This window comes from Canis lupus, chromosome 11 (genome assembly GCF_011100685.1).
Source record: "Canis lupus familiaris isolate Mischka breed German Shepherd chromosome 11, alternate assembly UU_Cfam_GSD_1.0, whole genome shotgun sequence".
Taxonomy (NCBI): Eukaryota; Metazoa; Chordata; class Mammalia; order Carnivora; family Canidae; genus Canis; species Canis lupus.
In genome coordinates this window covers 2,099,280-2,124,830 of record NC_049232.1, presented here as the reverse complement: position 1 = coordinate 2,124,830, position 25,551 = coordinate 2,099,280, and the positions used below count along the sequence as shown (strand labels likewise).

Below are 25,551 nucleotides of genomic sequence, written 5' to 3'. Positions count from 1 at the left end.
AGTTTTTTTTTAAAAAGATTTTATTTGAGAGTGTGAGCTAGAGAGAGCATGAGCAGGGGGAAGCGAGGGGGCAGAGGGAAAAGCAGGCTCCCTGCTCAGCAGCTGATCCCAGGACCCCAGGATTGTGATGCAGATGCTTAGCCTCCTGAGCCATCCAGGTGCCCCCCACCCCCAGTCCCATTTAAAAGCTAATCTGGGAGCCCCTTTTCAGTGGCCGAGGCGCCTAATGGAGCAGGGCTCATGTAACTTGTGCCTGTGTTGGTAACATTCTAATTCCAGCTCACAGGTCATCCTCAAAGTCCTCACCAGTTTTAAAGAGGTCACACAGCCGCACAAGTGGGGGCTCCTGCCCTCCTGTGACCAAGGGTCTACCCTTTGCCAGAGGACCAGTGTCCCAGGGCTGTTTGGAGGTCTTTAGGCAGGGCCTCTGGGACCTGGACAGGAGTGTGGGGGGTGCCCAGGGAAGCTTGGGTGTACTGCAGGGCCTGCCGGGGCACCCTTTGCTCACGGTCTGGGCCCAGAGGGTCCCCTGCTCAGCCAGTGCTGCCCTGGATGGCCTAGGGTTTTTTGCCAGGGTTCCTGGGAGCCCTGTGTCCACACGGGGGCCATTTCCAGGCGGCAGAAGAAATTGTTCAGACTTGGAAGATACGGCCCTGACCTGTGGGGCTGGACGTGGAGGACCCCCCTGAGGAACAGCAAGCTCCCTGGTGCCCCTGTTCTGGTGACTGCCATCTTCTCTGACCTTCCCTGCCAGGCCAGCATGGTCCTGCAATGGAAACAAGAGACCATGTCCTGTGTTGACAGAAGGATGCCTGCACCACTGTTTCTACCTTTCCATCGGCATCCTCACACTTTTCTCTCGGTTCTGCCTACGCCCTCGTTCTCAGGCTCGCAGGCTAGGGATCTGCTTTCACTGGTGGTTTAGCAAAGCAAGGCAAGTGATTGTTCTTACCTCAACTCCTCTGCCAGGTTCCACGACCAGGAATCAGGAGTGTGAAAGCAATGACTGGCTGGACAGTGCCCCCATCCAAGGCTAGTGTGGAAGAGGCTTGTGGTCAGTTGGTACAGATGAGAGGACCATCAGCTCTGCCCCTGACCTGCTGCGACCATACTGAACTACTACTATGCAGTCTTGAGTTTGTCACTTTCAAAAGAAATTATGCCGATGGGAGCATTCCCCATGACGACCAGTTCAAATGTTAACCTAGGGCCCACACATCAATAACTGTCATTATTCCAGCCCTTGGACATTCAGGGCCACATAGCTAGCTGGTGGCAACATCAAAGGTTGACCTTTGCACTATTGCTCAAGTTGGCCAGGCTGGCTGGCGCCCAGCAGAGCTCAATCCTCTGCCTTAGTGCCCTGGCTCCTGTGTCAGACTAAAGCAGACCTGCATTCTGTGGCCTTAAAGTGCAGTGGGGTCTGCTGGGTTTGGAGCCTCCAGAAAGGAGAAAGGTTTGGAGGTGTAGGGTAGAGGGATCCCAAGCTTACCTTGTACCATGGACACACCAAGGCAGCAACTCCACGTACTATAACTAGCTGAGAATGCTGTGAAGCATGGTAGGACAGACTCCGCAGCTGCTTGTAGCAAGGTCACATCAAAAAGGGTAGGAGTCATGGAGGGGCAGTTGGGAACCAAACCCCTAGAGTGGCCACAAACAAGAGGGCCCTCACCAGCTCAGAGGAGCCAGGGGGATCGGACCCCACATTCTGCATGGCCATGAGGGCCTGTACGGGGAAGACGAGTCCCTAGATCACATTTGGCTTTGAAAATCCGAGGCTTGCCACAGCTGGAGGGTGACAGGAAACCAAGTCTCTGCCCTTGAAGAGCCAACATGCTAAATAACTCGGCCCAACATAGCACAGAAATAAGTCTGAAAAAGCAGCTGGTATATATGTGAAGATTTACTAATTTTACAATGTGTGCTGGAGGAGCAGGTAGCTGCAGATTTCTCCTGGAAGAAAAGTGCTGGCGGGCACCATTATATCTGCTCTCCCCCAACCTGGGTAACTGGATGCTTGTGGGAGCCAGTTATGGCTCCATATGGTGTGCTAGCACTGTGTGCCTTTTTTTTTTTTTTTTTTTAAGATTTTATTTATTTATTCATGAGAGAGACAAAGAAAGAGGCAGAGGGAGAAGTGGGTTCCATGCAGGGAGCCCGATGTGGGACTTGATCCTAGCACCCTGGGATCACACCCCGAGTAAAAGGCAGACACGCAACTGCTGAGCCACCCAGGTATCCCAGCACTGTGTGCTTTGTGCCAGCCTTCCCCTGTGGTCATCTTCCACCCAACCTACCTGCCTCAGGAGGCATGCCTCCAAAGCAGCTCCTGCCCTGGGGATGGGGGTGGGAGAGGGGCAGAGACTATCCCACATACCTGGTCTGGCCTCTTGGCTGGCTATGTAGAGAACAGGCCTGGCGCTCTGGTGTACCTACAGTTGTTGCAGTGGCTAATTGGACAGCCAGGCCAGGGCCTGGCCCTGCTCATAAGTATCCATGGCTGTTGCAGCTAGGCCTCTCAAAAGTGCAAGAAGCAAATCATGCCCCATATATCCAAGTGATGTGGGTGACTGCAGCCAGCCCCACCTGCACACTCGCCCATAGCATCTGCAACTCTGTCACGACAGTGGGGCACACAGCTCACACAGGACACTCCTAGAACCATCCCATGCTTCTTCTGTTGACAGGGGTTGTGTTCTAGGGCAGCACAGGAATAAAGCCACTATTTTCAAGAGCAGGAGACCTAGCTGACCTACCTAATACATAGAAACCGAATTAGACAAAATGAGACAAAGGACTATATCCCAAATGAAAAAACATGACAAAACCACAAGAGAAAGGTGAACAAAATGGAAATAAGGGATATGCTGGATAAACAGCCAAAGGAATGGCAGCAAGTAAAGAGATGCTTGCCAAATTTATGAGATCAGTGGGTGAACTGGGTGAGAAAGTCAAGAAAGAGATAAAAATGATAAAGAGAAATACACTAGAGGGAGTCGGCAGCAGATCAGAGGATGTGGAAGAGCCAATGAGCGACCCGGAAGACAGGGTAATGAAAGCAACCACCAGGAACAGAAAAAAAGAATAATAAAAAAAAAAAAAAAAAAAAAAAGAATAATAAAAATGAGACTAGGTTAGAGGACCTCTAAGATCTCAGCAAGCTTTATCACATTCACATTATACAAGTCTCAAAAGGACAAGAGTGATGGGGCAGAAAACTTATCTGAAAAAACAATAGCTAAAAAAAGTCCCTAACCTGGGAAGGAGACAGATCTCTAGGACCAGGAAGCACAAAGAGCCCCAAACAGATGATCCCACACAAGACAAGATGGCGAAATCAAAGAGAAAATCTTAAAAGCAACCAGAGAAAGCAAACATACATAGAAGGGAAACCTACTAAGGTTATATGCTGATTTTCAGCAGAGACTTTACAAGGCAGAAGAAAGTGGAATGACACATTCCAAGTGCTGAAAGGAAAAACCCACAGCCAAGAATTTTCTACGTGGTAAAGTCATCATTCAGAGTGAAGATGAGCTAAAGAGTTTCCCAGAAAAAATTCAAAGGAGCTCATCACAACCAAATCAACTGTAACGAGACAAAGTCATGACATAATGATAAAAGGATCAGTCCAACAAAAGGATGTAAGAATTGTAGATCTCTATGCACCCAATATAGGAGGAGCACCTACACACATAAAGCAAATATTAGCAGACCTAGAGGAAAAAGTTGACGGTAATACAGTAATTTTGGGGCCTTTAACACCTCATTTACATCAATAGATTATGCCCACACAGAAAATAAGGAAATGGTGGCTTTCAAGGACAAATTATTATTATTTTTTTTAATTTTTATTTATTTATGATAGTCAGAGAGAGAGAGAGGCAGAGACATAGGCAGAGGGAGAAGCAGGCTCCATGCACTGGGAGCCCGACGTGGGATTCGATCCCGGGTCTCCAGGATCGCGCCCTGGGCCAAAGGCAGGCGCCAAACCGCTGCGCCACCCAGGGATCCCTCAAGGACAAATTAAACCAGATATACTTAGCAGATATATAGAGTATTCCATCCAAGAAAAGCAGAATACCCATTCTTTTCAAGTATACATGGAACTCTCTCCAGGATAGATCACATGTTACGCTACAAAACAAGTCAATAAATTTAAGAAGATTGATATCATATTAAACATCTTTTCCAACCACAACCATATGAAACAAATCAATTACAAGAAAAAAACTGGGGGCACCTGTGTGGCTCCATGGTTGAACGTTTGCCTTTGGCCAGGGCATGATCCCGGGGTCCTGGGATCAAGTCCTGTGTCAGGATCCCTGCGGGGAGCCTGCTTCTCCCTCTGCCTGTGTCTCTCATGAATAAATAAAAATCTTAAAAAACAAAACAAAAAACTGGAAAAAACAAAAACACATGGAGGCTAACAACCAATAAGTCAACCAAGAAATCAAAAAGGAAATATAAAAATACATGGAGAAATGAAAAACACAACAGTCCAAAATCTTTGGGATGCAGGAAAAGCAGTTTTAAGAGGGAAGTTTATAGCAATATAGCCCCCCTCAAAAACAATAAAAATCTCAGGGGTGCCTGGCTGGCTCAGTTGGGTAAGTGTCTGGCTTCAGCTCAGGTCATGATCCCAGGGTCTCAAGACGGAGCCCCATGTCAGGCTTCCTACTCAGTGGATAGTCTGCTTTTTCCTCTCCCTCTGCCCCTTACCCTGCACATGTTCTCTCTCTCTCTCTAATAGCTAAATATTAAATGGTGTCAAAGTGAAAGCTGTTCTTCTAAGACCTCAGGAATAAGACAAGTATGTCCATTCTCACTACTTTTATTCAACATAGTACTGGAAGTCCTACCACAGCAATCAGACAAGGAAAAGAAATAAAAGGCATCCAAATTGGTAAGGAAGAAGTAAAACTGTCATGATTTGCAGGTGACATGATCTTTTATATAGAAAATCCTGAAGACTCCACCCAAAAATTATTAGAATAAATGAATTCAGTAAAGTTAATAAATGAATATATAGAAATCTGCGGTGTTTCTATATACTAATAATAGCAGAAATAAAAATTAAGAAAACAAACTCATTTATGACTGCATCAAAAAGAAAAAATACTTAGGAATAAATTTAGCCAGAGGTGAAAGGCTTATACTCTGAAAACTGTAAGACACTGACTGATGAAAGAAACTGAAGATGACACAAACACATGGAAAGATAAATCAAGCTCATGGACTGGAAGAATCAATACTGTTAAAATGTCCATACTACCCTAAGCAATCTATGAAATTCAATGCAATCCGCGTGAAAATACCAATACTATTTTTAACAAAACTAAAACAAATAATCCTTAAATTTGTATCGAATCCAAAATACCCTGAATAGCAAAAGCAAAATTGGGAAAGAAAAAACCTGGAGATTTAACAATCCCAGATTTCAAGATATACTACAAAGGTACTGTAATCAAAACAGTATGGAACTAGCACAAAAACAGACATACAGATCAATGGAACATAATAGAAAATCCAGAAATAAACCCATAATTATATGATCAGATAATCAAGGACATAGGAGGTAAGAATATACAATGTGGAAAAGACAGTCTCTTCAATGAAAAGTGGTGGGAAAACTGGGCCATTTTCTTAACAGTACGAAAAAATAAACTCAAAATGGATTAAAGACCTAAATGTGAAATCTGAAACCATAAAACACCTAAAAGAAAACATAGGCAGTAAAGTGATGGACATTGGTGTTAGCAATATATTTATGGTTATGTCTCCTCAGGAAAGGGAAAAAAAAAAAACAAAAATAAAATACTGGGAGTATATAAAAATAACAACTTTTTGCACAGTGAAGGAAGACATTAACAAAATGAAAAGGCAACATATGGAATGGAAGAAGATAGTTACAAATGATGTATCTGAAAAAAGGGTTAATATCCTTAGCATACAAAGAATTTATAATATAACTCAACACTAGGGATGCCTGGGTAGCTCAGCAGTTGAGCATCTGCCTTTAGCTCAGGGTGTGATCCTGGGATTGAGTCCTACGTCGGGCTCCCCACAGGGAGCCTATGTCTCTGCCTTTCTGTGTCTCTCATGAATAAATAAAATCTTAAAAAAAAAAAAAACAACTCAACACTAAATTCCCAAATAACCCAATTAAAAAACGGGCAGAGAACCCAAACAGATATTTTTCCAAAGACCTACAGATGGCTAACAGACACATGAAAAGATGCTCAACACCATTCATCATCAGGGAAATACAAATCAAAACCACGATTTGCTATCATCTCACACCTCACACCTATCAGAATGGTTAGTATCAACACAAGAGATAACAAGTATTGGGGAAGATGTGGAGAAAAGGGAACTCTTGTGTGTTGTTGTTGGAAATGTAAATTGGGGCAATCACTTGTGGAAAACTGTATGGAATTTCCTCAAAAAATTAAAAATAGAAATACCATATGATCCAGTAATTTCATTACTGGGTATTTATTCAAAGAAAGCAAAAACACCAAATTGATGTTTTTTGTTGTTGTTGTTTTGTTTTTAATTTTTTAATTTTTTTAAAGTTCATTTTTTAAAAAATTTATTTATGATAGTCACACAGAGAGAGAGAGAGAGAGAAGCAGGCTCCATGCACTGGGAGCCCGACGTGGGATTCGATCCCGGTCTCCAGGATCGCGCCCTGGGCCAAAGGCAGGCGCTAAACCGCTGCGCCACCCAGGGATCCCTGTTTTGTTTTTTAATGACAGACAGAGAGAGAGGCAGAGTCACAGGCAGAGGGAGAAGCAGGCTCCATGCAGGGAGCCCGACGTGGGATTTGATCCTGGGTCTCCAGGATCACACCCCGGGGCCGAAGGCAGCACCAAACCGCTGGGCCACTGGGGCTGCCCCAAAACACCAATTTGAAAAGATATATGCATTCCTATGTATACTGCAGCATTATTTACAATAGTCCTAATATGGAAGCAGCCCAAGTGGCCACCAATAGGTGAATGGAAAAAGACAATGTGGTATATATCAACATAAGGGTAGCAACATATATGCTACTCAGCCATAACAAAGAACTCATAAATAGAACTGATAGTTGCCCAAAGGGAAGGGGCTGAAGGGATGGGCAAGATAGGTGAAGGAGATTAAGAGGTAGAAACCTCCAGTGATAAGTCAAGGAGATGAAGACTATAGCATAGGGAATACAGTCAATAATGCTGTAATAACGTAGGCCGACAGATGATGATGACTGCCACGGTGAGCACTGATGCATATACTGAATTGTCTGAACCACCATGTTGTAACCTGAAACTAACATACCATTGTAGGTCAGACACCAGACTTCAATAATAAAAAGAACAAGACGGGAGCCCTGGGTGGCGCAGCGGTTTAGCGCCTGCCTTTGGCGCAGGGCGCGATCCTGGAGACCCTGGATCGAGTCCCACGTTGGGCTCCCGGTGCATGGAGCCTGCTTCTCCCTCTGCCTATGTCTCTGCCTCTCTCTCTCTCTCTGTGTGTGACTATCATAAATAAATAAAAATTTAGAAAAAAAAAACAAACAAAAAAAAAATAAAAAGAACAAGAGCTGATTCTAGGTGAAGACAGTGCTTCAGTGCAAAAGAACAAGCCTGGGTAAGTGAAGATGAAGATGGGAACAGTTGCTCAGAAGTCAAGGGCAGGTCCCTTGTGGGACAGTCTGGCAAAGACCCTTCACTCCACCTTGAGGGACGAGAATGGTCCTGACTCAGAAAAGCCCTACTGGTCAACCTTGGTTGATTCCAAGGCATCAAGCTGTCCTTTTGACCAGGAACTCATATCACTGAGATTGGGCATGGCAGAGAAATAAATGGTCAGGCCAGAGAAAGGAACTGGCTTAAGTCAGAGCAGACAAAACACTCGGGTATTAAACAAGTCTGTGTGTTCAATGGTTACTGGGACCAGAAAAGAAACGCTATCCTCAGTCACTGACCTTCTGGGGCTCCAAGGTAACCTCAGAGTCACTCACGTTCTGGACATCTGGGCTGTGTGAAGGCTGGACTGTGCTCTGGCTCCATTTCCTGGTGGAGAGAAAGCACTGTCAAGAATCCAGCGCTATCACCAACAGGGTCCGGATGCTGACGCCTGGAGTTACCACCCAGCACAAGTAGGGACCTCGTCCTCCCATACAGCTCCCCCCAGGTGGCTGCTCAGCTTCTGCTCCACTGCCAATAGCAGGCTGCCCCACAACCTCCAAGGCAGTCTGTTTCTCTGCTCCATAGTCTGTAGTTGCTACAAAGTTCTTATTTTGCATTGGAATCTACCTCCCAGTGTCCATTGCCCTATAGGAGCCATCTTGGGTCTAGCTAAGGCAATGTCTTAGAAGGCTCACTGAAATGCAGAGAAAGCCTAGGGAAGAGACTTATAAAAGGTCAGGCTTTCCTGCTGTAGGCTAAAGCTCACAGAATCATAAGCTACTCTGGCCACACTTCACTTTGTCAACTCTGCCCCTAAAGTACACTCTTTCTTGAGGTCAGTGCAGTCACAATTAAGTGAACACCACCAAGGTGCCCATGCTGGCGTTCCACCCAACCCTCCTCTCTGCATGGCAGCACCTGGTGCGCAGCAAGGCCAAGGAGGGCTTGGTGGTGATGGTACCTGCCAGCTAGTGCCATGCAGGCTTCTTCTGTGCTGCTGACTGCTAGGGCTGCTCATCACTGCCCCCATCGTGGGTCACCGTGGGTATGGGGTGATGGCTGCTGGATTAGTGACTTGTTTGGCACCTTTTTCTAGGCAGGCCTGTGTTGAAGGGAGGGTCTGGCGTCTCTGTCCCAGATAAAGACTGTCTCTTGAAACACACTCCTTCTTCCATTCCCAGTTCTTTTGAGTCTCTTTCCAGATACTTCAGCCAGCGGTTCTCTGAGGACTGAGGTTTTTCCTACAGGATTGGGAAGTAAGTTTATTCTCAGGACCCTCACCTACCCTGTCACCAGGAAAGGCATTTTGCTGGAAGGCAATGGGGAGATGGATGTCCTGAGGCACCACTGGGGACCAGGCACACTGGCACAGGTCCTGGGAAAGCCACAGGGCACAACTCATCAAGGAACTTTACAAATGTCCATGCTCCCTGACTGACGGCTTCCAAATGAAGACAAAGGCACAAAGATACTTGTCAAGGTGATATAAATCTTATTAGCACATACTTACCGTAGCAAAAATCTGGAAATGATCTACATGCCAAATCATCATGGAATAAATATTGATACACTACTATACCTTGTAGATATAGCACATCACTGAAAATTCTACAGCAACATAAGACCAGCAGGAGTGCAAACTCTAGGATGCAAACCAGGGTTTTTTGTAATGATGAAGCTGTAAAATTAAGTCCCTAAGTGGACAAGACTGGAAGTACAGAACCAAATATGTGAAAGCTGCTGTGTTAAAGTGGTGTATGAGCAATGCTCCCGTTTATAATACAAATATGAGGGGCGAGCAGAGGGAGGACGCTGCCAGTGTGATTCTGTGAGCAGAGGCGGGCTCTGTCCTCAGGTGGGCAGGGAGCCTCGGACAGCTGTTCCCACGCCCCCGCCCCTGGCAGGACAGTGTTCCATGTACCCAGCACCCTGGATGTACCAATGGTGTCACCTCCTCAGTCACCCAGGCTCTTCTCCTGCCTACCCAACACTGTCTGAGCATCTATTTTACTATGCACTGGGGCAGAAAGCTGGATGCGAGCCCTGCTGGGAGGCTTGGGTTGGAGAAAGGGAACACGAATGGCAGGTCCTCAGCAGCAGCAGTAGCAGCAGCATCTTTTCACTATCAGAGGTGTGCCCAGAGTGTGACAGGGAGTATTGGTACACATGGCTGTGTCCACCCTTATGACAGGGGTGGGTTTACTCCCTCCTCTGTTTGCTATAGCTCCAAGCCAAGTGTCTGTTATCGATAGCATTTGTTCAACGAAAGACCAGCAAATGAATAAATGGACCACCCCCCCACCCCCACCGTGACACTCACCTGCACACTCTCATGCTCAGCATTCCCAGGCCCTGAATTTTCCTCATCAACATTTACAGGCTCTTCCAGAAACCTTAGTGAAAGAATGTATGTATGTCCTTAGTGAAATGACCAGGGGATGAAGAGCAAGGAGATGGAACAGCAGGATGTAAATACTTGATACCAAAGACTGCTCTAGGAGATCTTAGGATCTTATTTCTGTTGTTCTGATGTAATTTGGTGATCTTCCAGCAGCTCACAAGGGCCTGGGCAGGGGGACTGTTTGTTCTCCAGATTTAGGCAAGTCAAACCAGCGTTTGCATCCTGGCTTTGCCATTGACTGGCTGTCATTGTCAGTGTGAATTTCGGTTCATCGCTGTACCCCAGTTCCCCTCATCCACAAGTGGGGACAATATGGAAGGGGTGACTATAAAGATGAAAGAGACAACATGCGTGCATGTGCCTTGTCGAGAGCCTGGGGTACAGAGAGAGTAACGTCAGGGGAAGCCTCATAGCACAGAGTCCCTCCCATCAGCAGTAGAGATGTCTCCACTGCACAGAATTATACAAGTCTTTTTTTATTATAATTATTTATTTATGATAGGCACACAGTGAGAGAGAGAGAGGCAGAGACACAGGCAGAGGGAGAAGCAGGCTCCATGCACCGGGAGCCCGACGTGGGAGTCGATCCTGGGTCTCCAGGATCACGCCCTGGGCCAAAGGCAGGCGCTAAACCGCTGCGCCACCCAGGGATCCCTATACAAGTCTTTATTTATTTATTTTTAAATTTTTATTTATTTATGATAGTCACACAGGGAGAGAGAGAGAGGCAGAGACATAGGCAGAGGGAGAAGCAGGCTCCATGCACCGGGAGCCTGACGTGGGATTCGATCCTGGGTCTCCAGGATCGCGCCCTGGGCCAAAGGCAGGCGCCAAACCGCTGCGCCACCCAGGGATCCCTATACAAGTCTTTATAGTTCTACCTCGACCCTTACGAGAGAGGAGGCATTCTGTGTGACATAGTAACTTCCACCAGCCCTCCAGGGGAAGTAGGGCTCTTTCACCACATAAAGAAGAGTGGGGGTGCCAGGGCCTCTAGGACCTCTAATAGGACTGAATGGCTGTGAGAATACTTACTGTGCAAGAGTTGGAGGTTAGAGCAAAGCCAAGTCTACCATCTGTCAGGGTGGTTACATCACACTGTCATATGGGAACTCCTTCTAGCGAGCTACCCAATGTGGGTATCTATACTTCAATTTCTTCATTGGTATGTAGAAATCAATGGTCCTCACAGGATGATTATAAAGATGCAGTGAGAGCATGCATGTACAACACCTACTCAGCCATGTGGCTGGTGATCCAGCATTCATATCATGGTATCCTAGCAGCTACTGGCCAGAGCTCTGCTCACCTTTCGGATTCAGGAACTCATCAATAACGAACAGCTCTCAACAGTCCAAAGATACCATTCTGTCTTCTTGCTTTAATGATACCACTGGGCAGTTGGGCATCTGCTGTTCCTTTTTAAGTGCTCGCTCGCTCTCTCTCTCCACCTACTTTTCAGCTCTTTTGTCTTTCGTGTTCTATGATTTCATTATGTTGCTGCTCTAAGGGCAGATTTCTTTTTTAATCTTAAAATTAACTTAAGGTATGACATACCTTAAAATTTAAGTGTCTACTTAGATGAGCTTTGATAAATTATATCTTTGAAACTATCATCCAATCAAGATACAGGGATGCCTGGGTAGCTCAGCGGTTAAGTGCCTGCCTTTGGCCCAGGATCGAGTCCCATGTCGGGTTCCCTACATGCATCCTGTTTCTTCCTCTGCCTCGGTCTCTCTCTGTGTTGTCTCTCATGAATAAATAAATAAAATCTTTATTTGATTTTAAAATCTTTATTTTATTTATTTATTCATGAGAGACAGAGAGTGAGAGAGAGAGAGAGAGAGGCAGATACACAAGCAGAGGGAGAAGCAAGCTCCATGTAGGGAACCCAACATGGGACTTGATCCCAGGTCTCTAGGATCAGGCCCTGGGCTGAAGGCAGTGCTAAACCGCTGAGCCACCTGGGCTGCCCAACAAATAATATCTTAAAAAAAAAAAGATTATAGGAAAAAAATTTTAATTCAGATATAATGGACAAGATATGGAAAAATTTCATCATGCCCAAAAGTTCTCATGTATCTATTTTTTTTCAAAGATTCCTCTATTCATGAGAGACACCAAGAGAGAGGCAGAGACATATGCAGATGGAAAAGCAGGCTCCCTGCAATAAGCCTGATGTGGGACTCGATCCCAGGACTCCAGGATCACAACCTGAGCCAAAGGCGGATGCTCAACCACTGAGCCACCCAGGCGCCCTCATATGTGTCTTTAGAGGCAATTCTCTCCCCCAGAAAACTACTGATCTCTACAGCATGTAGTCTTTTGTGTTGGGCTTTTCTCACTTAGCAATGTTTTTGAGATTTGCCAGTGTTGTTTTGAATGTTGTAGTGTTCCATTGCATGAACATACCACAATCTGTTTATCCATTCACCTTCTGATTTATCTATATGTATAGTCTTTTACCAATATCACATTGTCTTCAATTACTGCAGCATTATAGATCTTGAAATCAGGCTGTAAAAGTCCCCCAGCTTTGTTCTTTTCAAAATTGTCTCGGTAATTCTAGGCATTAGTATTTCTATATAAATTTTAGGGTCAGTTTGTCAATTTCTACAGAAAAAAAAAAAAGCCCATTGGAATTTTGATTTGGATTAGGTTGTCTCTACCAATTTAGAATAAACTGAAATCTTCATGATACTGAGTTTTCCAATCCAGGAACATGTTACATGTCTTCATTAATATAGATCTTCTTTAATTTCTCTCAGCAATGTTTTGTAGTTTTTACTGAATAGATCTTGCACATTTTTTGTTATATTTATCCCTAAGTAACTGTTCTAAATGGTATAATTAAAAAAGTTTAATTATAGGCTTTAATTTTCTTAATATTTAATATTTTATTTTGGGGGATTTTATTTTTTTAGATTTTATTTATTTGAGAGAGCATGCATGCAAGAGTGGGAGGACAGAGGGATCCCTGGGTGCCTCAGTGGCTTAGCTCCTGCCTTTGGCCCAGGGCGTGATCCTGGAGACCCGGGATTGAATCCCACGTCGGGCTCCCAGTGCATGGAGCCTGCTTCTCCCTCTGCCTGTGTCTCTGCCTCTCTCTCTCTCTGTGTGACTATCATAAATAAATAAATTAAAAAAAAAAAAAAAAAGGAAAAAAAAAAGAGTTGGGGGAATGGGCAGAAGGAAAGGGGGAGGGATTGAGGGAGAGGGGAGGGAGAAGCAGACTCCCTGCTGAGCATGGAGCCTTACATAGGACTCAATCTCAGGACCCAGAGATCATGACCTGAGCCAAAGTAAGACACTTAACTGAGTCACCTAGGCACCCCTGTATGTTGACTTTGTATCCTTGTGATCTTGATAAAATATTAGTTCTAGTAGCATTTATATAGATTCGTTAGGATTTCCTATATATACAACCATGTTGTATATGATCAGGGCATGATCCTGGAGTCCCGGGATCGAGTCCCACGTCGGGCTTCCTGCAGGGAGCCTGCTTCTCCCTCTGCCTGTGTCTCTGCCTCTCTCTCTGTCTCTCATGAATGAATAAATAAAATCTTTTATTTTATTTTAAATCTTAAAAAAAAACAAACAAAAAAAACATGTTGTTTCCAAGTAAAATAATGACCTGGGATGCTTGGGTGGCTCAGTGGTTGAGCGTATGCCTTTAGCTCAGGGTGTGATCCTGGGGTCCTGGAATCAAGTCCTGCATTGGGATCCCCACAGGGAGGCTTCTCCCTCTGCCTGTGTCTCTGACTTTCTCTGTATCTCTCATGAATGAATATATAAAATCTTAAAAAAAAAAAAAAAAAAAAGAATGACTTTATCCAGTTTGAGATTTACTGTTTCCTAAATCCAAGAATGTAAGCGTTTGATTCTGGAAAATGCTCTAATCTTTTCACACATCGCCTCTGCCCCACTTTTCTTATTCTCTGTTGCTGGAACTATCCCCTGTTGCTTTCATGTTTTTCAACTCACATTTTTCCACCTTTGTATTTGTGTTGCATTGTGAATGAACACTTTCTTCAGATTTATCTCCCATTTCACTGATTCTCTCTTCAGCTACAGTTAATGCTTAACCTGTTCACTGAAAATTTTTTTTAATATTTTATTTATTTATTAGAGACAGAGAGAGAGAGGCAGAGACACAGGCAGAGAGAGAAGCAGGCTCCATGCAGGGACCCCGATGTGGGACTCGATCCCGGGTCTCCAGGATTCTGCCCTGGGCCAAAGGCAGTGCTAAACCGCTGAGCCACCCGGGCTGCCCTGTCCACTGAAATTTTAATTTCAATGATTCTACTTTTTTTTTTTTTCATTTATTTATGATAGTCACACAGAGAGAGAGAGAGAGGCAGAGACACAGGCAGAGGGAGAAGCAGGCTCCATGCACCGGGAGCCTGACGTGGGACTCGATCCCGGGTCTCCAGGATCGCGCCCTGGGCCAAAGGCAGGCGCTAACCTGCTGCGCCACCCAGGGATCCCTGATTCTACTTTTCATTTCTACAAACTCCTTTTGGTTCTTTTTCAAACCTAGTCATTTTTTAAAAGATTTTATTTATTTATTCATGAGAGACACAGATTGAGAGAGAGAGAGAGAGGCAGAGACACAGGCAGAGAGAGAAGCAGGCTCCATGCAGGGAGCCCGATGTGGGACTCGATCCTGGGGCTCTGGGATCATGCCCTGGCCAAGGACGGACGCTCAAATCACTGAGCCACCCAGGTGTCCCCCTACTTAGTCATTTTTAAAAGTCCCTGGCTTCCTTTTTTTTTTTTTTTCCTTTGTACTTTCTACCCCCAACATGCCGCTTGAACTCACAAACCTGAGATGAAGAGTTGCATGCTCTACCAACTAAGCCAGCCAGGTGGCCTGAACTACTTTGCTTCTTATATTATCAATCTTGCCTTTTATTTCATTAAATATATTAAATACACATTACGTATTCTGTAGTCTGTGTGTGTCACTTTCTCATCTGTTGTTTCTGTTGTCTTTTGCTCATGGTGACATGAATGTTTAATGATTTTTATTTTTTTTTATTTTTTTTTATTTTTTTTAAAAGATTTTATTTATTTATTCATGAGAGACACAGAGAGAGGGGCAGAGACACAGGCAGAGGGAGAAGCAGGCTCCATGCAGGGAGCCTGATGTGGGACTCGATCTCGGGTCTCCAGGATCACGCCCTGGGCCAAAGGCAGGGGCCAAACCACTGAGCCACCCGGGGATCCCCTGTTTAATGATTTTTAACTCTGAGTATATGCTCCTTAGAACTTTATCTGTGGAAATTCTTTCAGGACTGTGTTGAAGATGTATGCTCCAGAGGAATTGCATTTACCTTTGCTTCCTTGAGCAGTTTAAAAATAAATTCCCAGTCTGAGGCTTTTCACACAGTGCATGTAAAAGGCTGAAAAGCCATGTGACAGCTTTCTTGTGTTTATAAAATCCTAGAGAGATATTTCTCTTCTTCAGCCAATACCAAGGTCAACAGCAGGCTCCCTGCTGCAGACAGGGTGCATTTGATCATTCATTGAAGGTGTAGTATTTTGGGGACACAGCTTTATGTGGTGGTCTCCTACTGACCCCCCTCCCCGCCATGCTGAACAGACCCTAGGCCTTGTCTTTGTCTCTTGCACCCCTCCCAGGGTCTACGTGGAAGCTCCAGAGCACCTGGATTCATTACATCAGTAGCTCAGGTACTTACTCTCTGGATTTTGGCTTTTGCTTTATTTTTAACTTCTGATATTTTGTTTACTTCCCTATCATCTCATCAGTGTACTCCAAATACTATAGTTAGTATTTTTAGTTATTGTCAGAGGGAAGATTGTTCAGAGTAAATAATCACTGTATGGAAATTTAAGTTTTTTTTTTCCCATCTTCTACTTCCACTAACCACTCAAGATGAACACAGGCCAAGATAAGATGCATTTCTCAAACAACTATACCTGAGTGATATCTCTGAAATCTGTCCCTGCAGCAGATTTAATTTTTGGACATGGCATCTACAGTCAGCACCAGAGCCCTCACCATAAGTCTGAAAAACAAAAGAATACTAAGTTTATAAAGCACTGACAGAATGTTGAGAAACAAATACATTAGTGACATACCTCAGGAAGGGAAAAGCTATACTTTGCAAGGCAGAAATCCTAATGACTGAGCACTGCTTCTGGAGTAATTTATTTACAAACAGTCTCAGGAACAAATATTTCTGGTTTATCTGGCGACTATCCTTCTAGCATTGAGAACTCTACATATCAAAGACAAACTCAGTCCCAAACCCCACACTAAATGGTTAATAAACATGAATAAGAAATTTGGAAGAAGGGCACTTGGGTGGCTCACTGGCTGAACATCTGCCCTTGGCTCAGGTTGTGATCCTGGGGTCCTGGGACGGAGTCTTGCATCCGTCTCCCCACAGGGAGTCTGCTTCTCCCTCTGCCTATGTCTTTGCCTCTCTGTGTCTCTCATGAATAAATAAATAAAATCTTAAAAAAATTTTTTTTGGAAGAGAAGCAACACAAGCCACCAATTGGTATTCACTGATAATCAAAGCAACATAAAATAAAAGTTTTTTTTTTTTCCCCACTTAGCAGTCACCCATTTGTTTCACAATATTTATTTAGCACCTCTTATGTGCCAGGGTCATGGACTAGTTAAGGACAATAAGGGGAGGAGACAAAAATCACTGTCATCATGGAGTGTACATTCTAGTGAGAGGAGACAGACAATGTATAAATTGACTATGTGGCCATTAGGTGATGGAAGTACCATCAAGGAAAATAAGGCAATGAAAGGGTAGAGTGGAGACAGAGTAGACAATTTTATATAAGGTGTTCAGGAACAGATCACTAAGGTGATGCTTGAGCACAAAGTAGGAAAATATGAGGGCAGAAGCCATGAAGATACCTAGGGGAAAGCATTTGGCAGAAGCAATGAAATGGACACGAGAGCAAGGACCCTGAGCCTGGCATTTTCGAGGAACATGGCTAGAGCTGAGTGGTCTGGGGGAAAACAACAGGAGATGAGGTTTGAGTGTAGTCCCTACTATAGGCAAAGTCAGCTTCATGGGCATGAGACCTGTTCTGTTATGGCCATGCTGAAAACATTTTTTGGTTTTATTTTTGAAATTCTTATTTTTGAACTTGTGTAAGTGAAGTCTGATGGGACAAAGGATCATGTCTGTAAGCAGAGAAACACACAATATACGTGTCCACTGTTCCTTACCACACCATTTGCATCACGTGCTTGATGATCCAGGGGCACAGGCTTCCAGTTGACTCACAACAAATACACGGGAGTGTACACAGAGAGTCCTAGTGTAGATGCTGTTTGCCATCTACATCTGAGTATGTGGAGGCACCCACAGGCTGAGATGCCAGGCTTCCAATGGAACAAGAACTTGCTTCAGATGCAGAAGGCAAGGGTGTTCTAAACATACACAACCAACCAAGGAACCCTATCATATCTTTTTTTATTCCTGTTACTTGCCTAGAACAGCTGATCACTTCTGCTAAAAATGATGACATGGAAGGAAAGGGCAAGACAGAGACTTTCCTTTCCCTCAGTCCTTCCTTATGCATCAGGAAACTGATGGGGGAGCATGGGGCTGGGGGAAAATGTGTGCATATCAGTAAGTAGAGTAAAAACAGCTGAGTTAATTTTGTGTAGCATTTCCAGTGGTAAGAATGAAATATGTAGGCATATATGAGCTCCAAAACACAACCTGGGTAATTTTTTTTTTTTTTTAAGATTTTATTTATTTATTCATGATAGTCACAGAGAGAGAGAGAGAGGGGCAGAGACACAGAGAGAGAAGCAGGCTCCATGCATCGGAAGCCCGATGTGGGATTCGATCCCGGGTCTCCAGGATCGCGCCCTGGGCCAAAGGCAGGCGCCAAACCGCTGCGCCACCCAGGGATCCCACAACCTGGGTAATTTGGATGATCCTGCACATACAGTAAATGCTCTTATGTTATTCTGCATATGGACTAAACACTCTTTGCATTTTAAACTGGTGTTGAAAATAAATAAATAAATAAATAAACAAACAAACAAACTGGTGTTGTAGGATATCAGTGGCAAAATTAATGCTAATAAACTTAAAATATTAAGTTTTCTTTACTTAGGAAGACATTCAACAGTAAATAAACTCATTATTGGGCAGCCCGGGTGGCTCAGAGGTTTAGCGCCGCCTTCAGCCAGGGCCTGATCCTGGAGACCCAGGATTGAGACCCATGTCAGGCTCCCTGCATGGAGCCTGCTTCTCCCTCTGCCTGTGTCTCTGACTCTCTCTTTCTCTGTGTCTCTCATGAATGAATAAATAAAATTAAAAAAAAAAATAAACACATTATGAAAAGTCAAGAGAATCCAGGAAAGAAAGGAAAAGCTTAATATTTTAGTACCTTTTACAGCTCTGCTTTTGAACAAGGGGCCTCACATTTTCCTTTTGTACCAGGCACTGTACATGGCCCTGTCTGTAAGACTATGGATTTTGCTCTAACCTGGAAGGTTGGGGAGACTGACTTGGCCCAACACATGTTTTAGCAGGACATTTGGACCACAGCGCTGAGGGCAGACTATACCGCAGCAACAGGGGGGCTGGCAGGAGGTTGCTGCAAACAGTGGTGTGGCTCAGACCACTGTAGTGACAAGTGGTCAGTCTGGGTACATCCTCAAAGGGGAGCTGACAAGATCTGCTGATGGACAAGATGAAGAGTATTTGAAAAATAAAAAATAAAAAAAGAGGAGTCATGGATGACTTCCAGATTTTTTTTTAGTTCAAACAACTAACCAGGGACTTGGCACACAGGAGATGGGGATGATTGTGGGAGAGCAGGTGCGTAGGGCCTTCTGTTTGGAAAGATGGGTTCTGGATGACTATCAGAGAACCAGGAGAGAGCTGAATGGGCAGACCTGGGGTCTGAGACAGATACCCCAGAGCTGTGAGACGATCTCCTCTTGGATCACCAAGGAGGAGAGGTCAACAAACTTGTATCACTGGAGCAGAGGCCAACAAACTGAATACCACAGCATTCTCATGTTTAGAAGCTGGGGAGATGGGAAAAAGCTAGCACAGAGGACTGAAACACAGCAGAAAGACAGCAGGAGAACCAGAGTGGGATGACTGGAAGTCTGAGTGAACACAATGTTTTGAGGAGGACATGACAAACTGTGACAGATGCCACCAACAGGTCAAGCCGCTGGGGGACTGAGAATTCACCATGGATTTTAGCAAATGGAGATCACTGCTCACTTTGACAGGAGTCATTTTACTGGACTGCAGGGAATAAAGTCCAGCTGGGGCAAGTTCAAATTAGAATGGGAGAGAACTGAAGACTGCAACGGCAAAGCTTTGTAAGGCGTTGATCTGGCATAAATGGCTAAGTGTACGCACGCTAGCAAGGGAGGGACCAGACCACTGCTGAATGCTCAAATCATTCTCCCCTCATCTGGGCACAAACTGGACTAAGTTTTCTGGTTTTCCTTGCAATTCTTTCTAGTGGGATGGGAGCCACTTCTAGGCCTGACCCCTAAAAGCCTCCTGGGTAGTTCCTTCATGTTCTTGCCCTTCAGTGGCTGTAGGCACCAGGCCTCTGGCACTTAACAGAACCTCAAGATGAAGGGTGCCTGGGTCCCTGAATGACCACATCCAGGATGTCTGCCCTGTTGATTTTAATCCCTTCCAGGACCATTACAAGAGCAAGAGAGACAATTTCTATTGTGTTAGGCTACACCATTTTGTCGTCTATTTGTCACTGTGGCCTAGTCTACCATAAGCCATGCCCCACTGCACATGCATGGAGGCGCTGAGACGAATGCAGGGCCTCCTCAAGGAGAATTTAGAAATATAAGCTGAAATGGAAAATGAGTAGCAGTCACCAGCTCACAAGCCAGCTCCTTGTCTTCAGAGACCCAATCTTGGGGTGGGCCTCAGCAGCTCTACTGCTGACCAATGACCCGATCATTCCTATCCAACCGTCCCAGTTGGCTGGACCAGATGTGGACATCTGGGTCAACTGAACCAATCAGACCGCTTCCCCCAGTTTATTAATTGGGATTCAGCTATTCTAGTTGGCTTGAAGTGAGAGTCTGTGGTCGGTGGGTGAAGTAGGTTACTGTGAGCTATCTGGGGAGAGAGAGGAAGGGGAGGAAAAAATGATGTTTGCATTGTCCACAGCTTTGCGGACCTTCAAGGGCTCAGGGATTTTCATCCCTCCTTGCTTTCCCCAAGATACCCCATTACCTTGCCAGTACTTTTTTTTTTTTTCTGAAACCGTTCTGAAGTGTCTTTTTTCTACTTGCATTCAAAAGAATCTTCGTTAAAAGACATCCTTTGAAATAGCAACTTAACTTCAAGGAAATCACTGGTCAAGTGAAGAAAGAGCTTTTGTAAGAACCCTCATTGTAAAGTTGTTCATAACAATGAAAACAAAAATCAACCTAAGTGCCAGTCACTGTGGGATTGGTCATTTCCTGATTCAATAAATATTCACTGAGCGATCACTTACTATGCCAGGCACATGATATGTGCAGAGGGCGGATCAGTAAACAAAACAGGCAGAGCTTCTGCTCTCATGGCACTTCCATGAGATAAGCAACACTCATGTAAACACACTCGAATATGATTATCTTTTTTTTTTTAAGTTTTATTTATTTATTCATAGAGATGCAGAGAAAGGGGGGGGGGCAGAGACACAGGCAGAGGGAGAAGCAGGCGCCATGCAGAAAGCCTGACGTGGGACTCGATCCAGGGTCTCCAGGATCACGCCCTGGGCTGCAGGCGGCGCTAAACCGCTGCACCACTGGGGCTGCCCCTCGAATATGATTATCTAAATCAGAGCAGTGAGGAGAGCATGGGGAAGCCCCAACAAGGAGCACAAAGGCCATAAGGGTGCAGCATGTCTAGACTATTTCAAGGTCTGAAAGCAAAGGCCTCATGGCCGAAGGAGGAAAACAGGCAGCTGAAGCGGGAGAGGTGGCATGGGGGGGCCAGAGAAGGTGAATGAGGGGCTCAATAAGGCAAAGGGTGCAGAAAGGCTGCGCTATGAAAGAGATGAGGTGGAGCAATAGGTATCCATATGAAAAGAATCTAAGTGGCCTAAGTAAGAGCGCTTCCTTCAGTCCTTAGGTTCTCTCTTGAGCATCTCCTGATGACCTCCACTTCCTGAGCTCCCCTTGTCCTCAAACTGCACGCACGGACATGCACCCAGCCGGTTGGGTCTGATTGCTCAGTCATCTTCTTACAGGCCCTGCATTTTCCTTGCCATTTGCTCAGTCTAGGTTTTTTTTTTTTTTTTTTTTTTAAAGATTTACTTATTTATTTGAGAGAGAACACAAGCAGGGTGAGAGGGAGAGAGAGAAGCAGACTCTCCACCCAGCACAGAACCCCACTTGGGGCTCAACCCCAGGACCCCAGATCATGACCTAAGCCAAAGGCAGACGCTTAACTGACTGAGCTACCCAGGTGCCCTGTTCAATCTAGTTTTAATTGCCCTGTGTGCGTGCATCAGTTTCTCTTCCACATGTACAGATCTGTGAAGGCGAGAATGACAAAGCTTTGCTGCCCTTCTTTCTCCTATGCCTGCACACAAAAAGTACTCAGTAAAAACTTGCTGACTGAATAAGCAAAGGAAGGTAAATTTCCATCCATTTCACTCCTTGAAGGAAGAGGAACCTAGGAGTAGATGTTCTTGATCTAGTGAACTTGGTCCCAATACTGGAATGCTGGGGCTCCACAGAAACATGCTTTTCTGCAGGGTTGGGTCCCCACCTCTGGTCCCCCCCCCCCCCCCCACCTCCTCGCTTTCTGGCTTGGCTACTAGATGCCCTGTTTCTCAGGACTCACCTGCAAAAATGACTGCTTCTCTCCACAAGCTTTGCATGTCCACTTGAGACTCTTTTTCTCCTACAATGAAATCCCAGAAATTTGGCTTAATTCTTTAAAACAGGTAGAAATGAATAAAAAATAATGATTTCAAAAGATCAAGGGAAAAGAATAAAATTCTAAAAACAAACCAACATATATGTATAAAAAGCTAATGGATTATAAAGGTGGCATTTTAGGAGTGAGGAAAAAACAGACTATGTAATAAATGGTGCTGGGAAAACTAGCTATCCATATGAAACAAAATCAAGCAGATCTCTGTTACTTCCACAACATTTTAATTTCAATTCTTGAGAAATCTAAGTGAGTTCTCTCTTAACATGATAAAATACCTTATATTCAGCTCTAAAACTGGGAAGTCACTGCCAGTATGCCTATGAAAATCAAGAACAAGCCAAAAAGCCCCACTATAGTTGACCATTGTTATTTTTCTGCTAATGGAATTGGAAAAGAAAAAGTAATAAGAGGTATGAAAACTGGAGAAGAGGGAAAATTGTTATAGATTTTTTTTAACCTGAAAACTCAAGAAAATCAAATGAAAAACTACTAAAAACATTAAGACAATCTAATATAGTGAGGTTGAATACAAAGTTAATATAGCTTCAAAAGTTAACAGAGCCCGGATGCCTGGGTGGCTCGGTGGTTGAACGTCTGCCTTCGGCTCAGGGTGTGATCCTGGAGCCCTGGGCTCTGAGTCCTGCATCGGGCTCCCTGCATGGAGCCTGCTTCTCCCTCTGCCTATGTCTCTGCCTCTTTCTCTCTCATGAATAAGTAAATCAAATCTTAAAAAAAAAAAAAAAAAAGTTAACAGTCTTTATGTAAGGATCTAGTCAGAAAAGGTAATGGAAGAGTCCATTTATAATACCAACAAAGAAAATGTTATCAAGGGGCACCAAAGTTCCTTGAAAAAATGGAATGAAGTAGCATGCTTAACATCAAAAAGACTCCTGGGCTGATTTATAAAAATTAATATGACTATGACCCTAATACAAAAACCATCAGGTTTTTTTGAAGTACCCCAAAGGTTTCTAAGGAAGCCAAGCAGTACCAAATACAAATTTATGTAGACATATCCTACAATTCAGCAATTCTAATTCTCTAGTCTCTCTCTTCAAACACCATAAAAATACTCCTTTCTATGGGTACCTCTACAAGGAGGAAATGCACGTTAAAGAAAAAAAATAGGTCTGGAAGGACACACAGTAACTGGCTAGCTCTAGGGGTCTGAAGATAGTAAGAAATAACAGGATCTTTGCAATCAGACAGCCCTGGGCCTGCCATTTATTAGATAGACCCCAGGATTTCTGTATTTTCATCTCTGTAAAATGAGGATGATAGATACCTAATCCAGAGATTGTTAAAACTAAATGGGATGTGTGAAATTGTCACCTCTGCAACTACTGTTAACTCTTTTCTCCCTTTAGGATCAAATCACTTTTCCTAGTTGAAATAACTGTGAGAGTACGCACAACATTATGTATGTGTAATAATTTAAAAATGGAAATGACTTCCATTTAATCTCAACTCCTAAAATACAGTCCAAAAAGTGAAGTAAAAACGATTTCTTTTTTTTTTTAAACTTTTTTTTTTTTAATTTTTTTATTTATTTATGATAGTTACAGAGAGAGAGAGGCAGAGACACAGGCAGAGGGAGAAGCAGGCTCCATGCACCGGGAGCCCGATGTGGGATTCGATCCCGGGTCTCCAGGATCGCGCCCTGGGCCAAAGGCAGGCGCCAAACCGCTGCGCCACCCAGGGATCCCCGTAAAAACGATTTCTGAGCCCCCCAAAGAGCCCTTGGGGTCTCAGCAGGCGGATGGGTGCATACTCAGCATCTGACTTCTAAACATTCACTTTGAACAAGTTTGATGTTATCCTTTTTCTGGGCACAGCAGGTAAGAGGGGAAAGAGAGAACTGTCAGGAGATACACTTGACGGCAGTGTTGGGTGACATCAAGGACTAAGATGAGATACCATCCAGGACAAGACGGGCTAAGTGACATCCCTTATCTTGCATCTTCAAAGTCAGGGAAGCAAAACGTTTTAGAATTTCTGAGGACCGTGTTTCAAAAACTTCACTCTTGGGTTGTTCACCATTTGGGGAACAGGCATGAGTCCCTCCTCATATGATGGAGACACTGCAGAGCAAAAGGGTGACAGCAAGGCATGCCCAGTTGTGCCTCAGTTTGAAAACTGTCATCTCTGGCGCCTGGGTGGCTCAGTTCCGTAAGTGTCTTCGGCTCAGGCCATGACCCTGGGGTCCTGGGATCCAGCCCCATATCAGGTTCCCTGCCCAGCTGGGAGTCTGCCTCTCCCTCCTGCTTCTTGTGCTCTCCCTCTCTCTTTCTCTCAAGTAAATAAATAAAATCTAACAAGAACAACAAACAAATCAAGGGACACCGGTGTGGCTCAGTGGTTGAGCGTCTGCCTTCGGCTCAGGGCGTGATCCCAGGGTTCTAGGATCGAGTTCTGCAAGGGGAGTTCCACGGGGAGCCTGCTTCTCCCTCTGCCTGCGTCTCTGCCGCTCTCTGACGTAGCTTTCATGAATAAGCAAATAAAATCTTTAAAAACAAACAAACAAAACAATAACCCTGTCATCTCCCCAGTAGTTAAATTAAGAAAGAGCCACTTTGGGGTGGGCTATCCTCGACGTGCTTTCTCCAACTAGCTCCAAGAGGTCACGAGGCCGCCTCCTCAGAAACCATTACCCCCGGTTTCTACGAATCTTATAACCACGTCAGAAACATTAAAAACAAACAACAACAACAGTAAAACGTTACGAAGAGATACCAAAACCCAGTCCTCAGAGCCAGTCCTGGAGCCCGGCGTCAGGGAGGCCCAGTACCGCGCCGCGGGGCAAGGCTTGGGGCGGAGGCCCGGCCCTCCGCGGCCCCTCCAACTCCCGCCCGCCATTGCCGCGCCGGAGGGGGAGCCCGGTGCCCACCCCACCTGGTGTGCTTGGAAGAGGCGACAGCGGAAGCACCGCAGCACCCTAGCCCGCTGAGCCGACGACATTGCGGCCGCCCTCCCAGCAGCCCCCGCGCAGCCTCCGGCCCGCGCGCAGGGTCCTCTAGACCCCGCCGTCTCGCGTGCGCCTGCGCCTGCGCCTGCGCGTGCGCCCTGCGCTTGGGCCCGCCCCCCACGCCCTCCCCGCCTCCACGGAAGTGTTCGGGCCTCTCTAGCTCGTGGCGCGCCTCGGCGGCCGGCTGCGGGGGCGCTGACTGCGGGGCGCCGGCCCTCGGTCTGCCGCCGGGTCGGTCGTTTGGGGGTTTGCGTCAGCCTCGCCACCGACGTGCTGTGTGGGCGCGGGCCGGCTCCCGGTTCCTCCTAAAGCCCGATTCTGCGCTGGGGCTGGCTGGGAGGTCGAGCTTGCCAGGGCGGCGCCCCCAGCTGCCGCTCCGGGTTCGGTCTTGCGCGGAAGACAGCGGGAGGGCGCCGGCCCGGCCCGCCCCGGCCCGGCCCGGCCCGGCCCGCCCCGGCCCCTGGCGCCCGCCGGTGGGGTCTGCAGGACCTCCGGGCCGCGGCGGCCGGGGGACCTGTGAGCCTGAGCGCCGAGGGCTGCGGACCCCGGGACCCCGGGACCCCGGGACCCCGG

The 25,551-nt window shown here is 45.6% G+C and overlaps 1 protein-coding gene across 5 annotated transcripts; it reads right to left on the bottom strand.

Annotated features, from left to right (window-relative positions):
* Positions 1-11: 11 nt before the first annotated feature.
* MRNIP (MRN complex interacting protein) lies at positions 12-25,053 on the bottom strand. Of its 5 annotated transcripts, XM_038551752.1 has the most exons (8): positions 24,906-25,053; positions 21,918-21,977; positions 16,018-16,106; positions 9,994-10,066; positions 8,760-8,914; positions 7,970-8,057; positions 953-1,033; positions 627-766 (listed from the first exon to the last, which is right to left on the bottom strand). In XM_038551752.1, the coding sequence occupies exons 1-7, from the start codon at positions 24,969-24,971 to the stop codon at positions 986-988; spliced, it is 579 nt and encodes a 192-aa protein (XP_038407680.1). In that variant the 5' UTR covers positions 24,972-25,053; the 3' UTR covers positions 627-766; positions 953-985. The 5 variants fall into 5 exon arrangements, with proteins under 5 accessions (XP_038407676.1, XP_038407678.1, XP_038407677.1 ...); XM_038551748.1 differs by lacking the exon at positions 953-1,033 and having other exon boundaries at positions 12-766; XM_038551750.1 differs by lacking the exons at positions 953-1,033; positions 9,994-10,066 and having other exon boundaries at positions 12-766; positions 24,906-24,988.
* Positions 25,054-25,551: the final 498 nt, after the last annotated feature.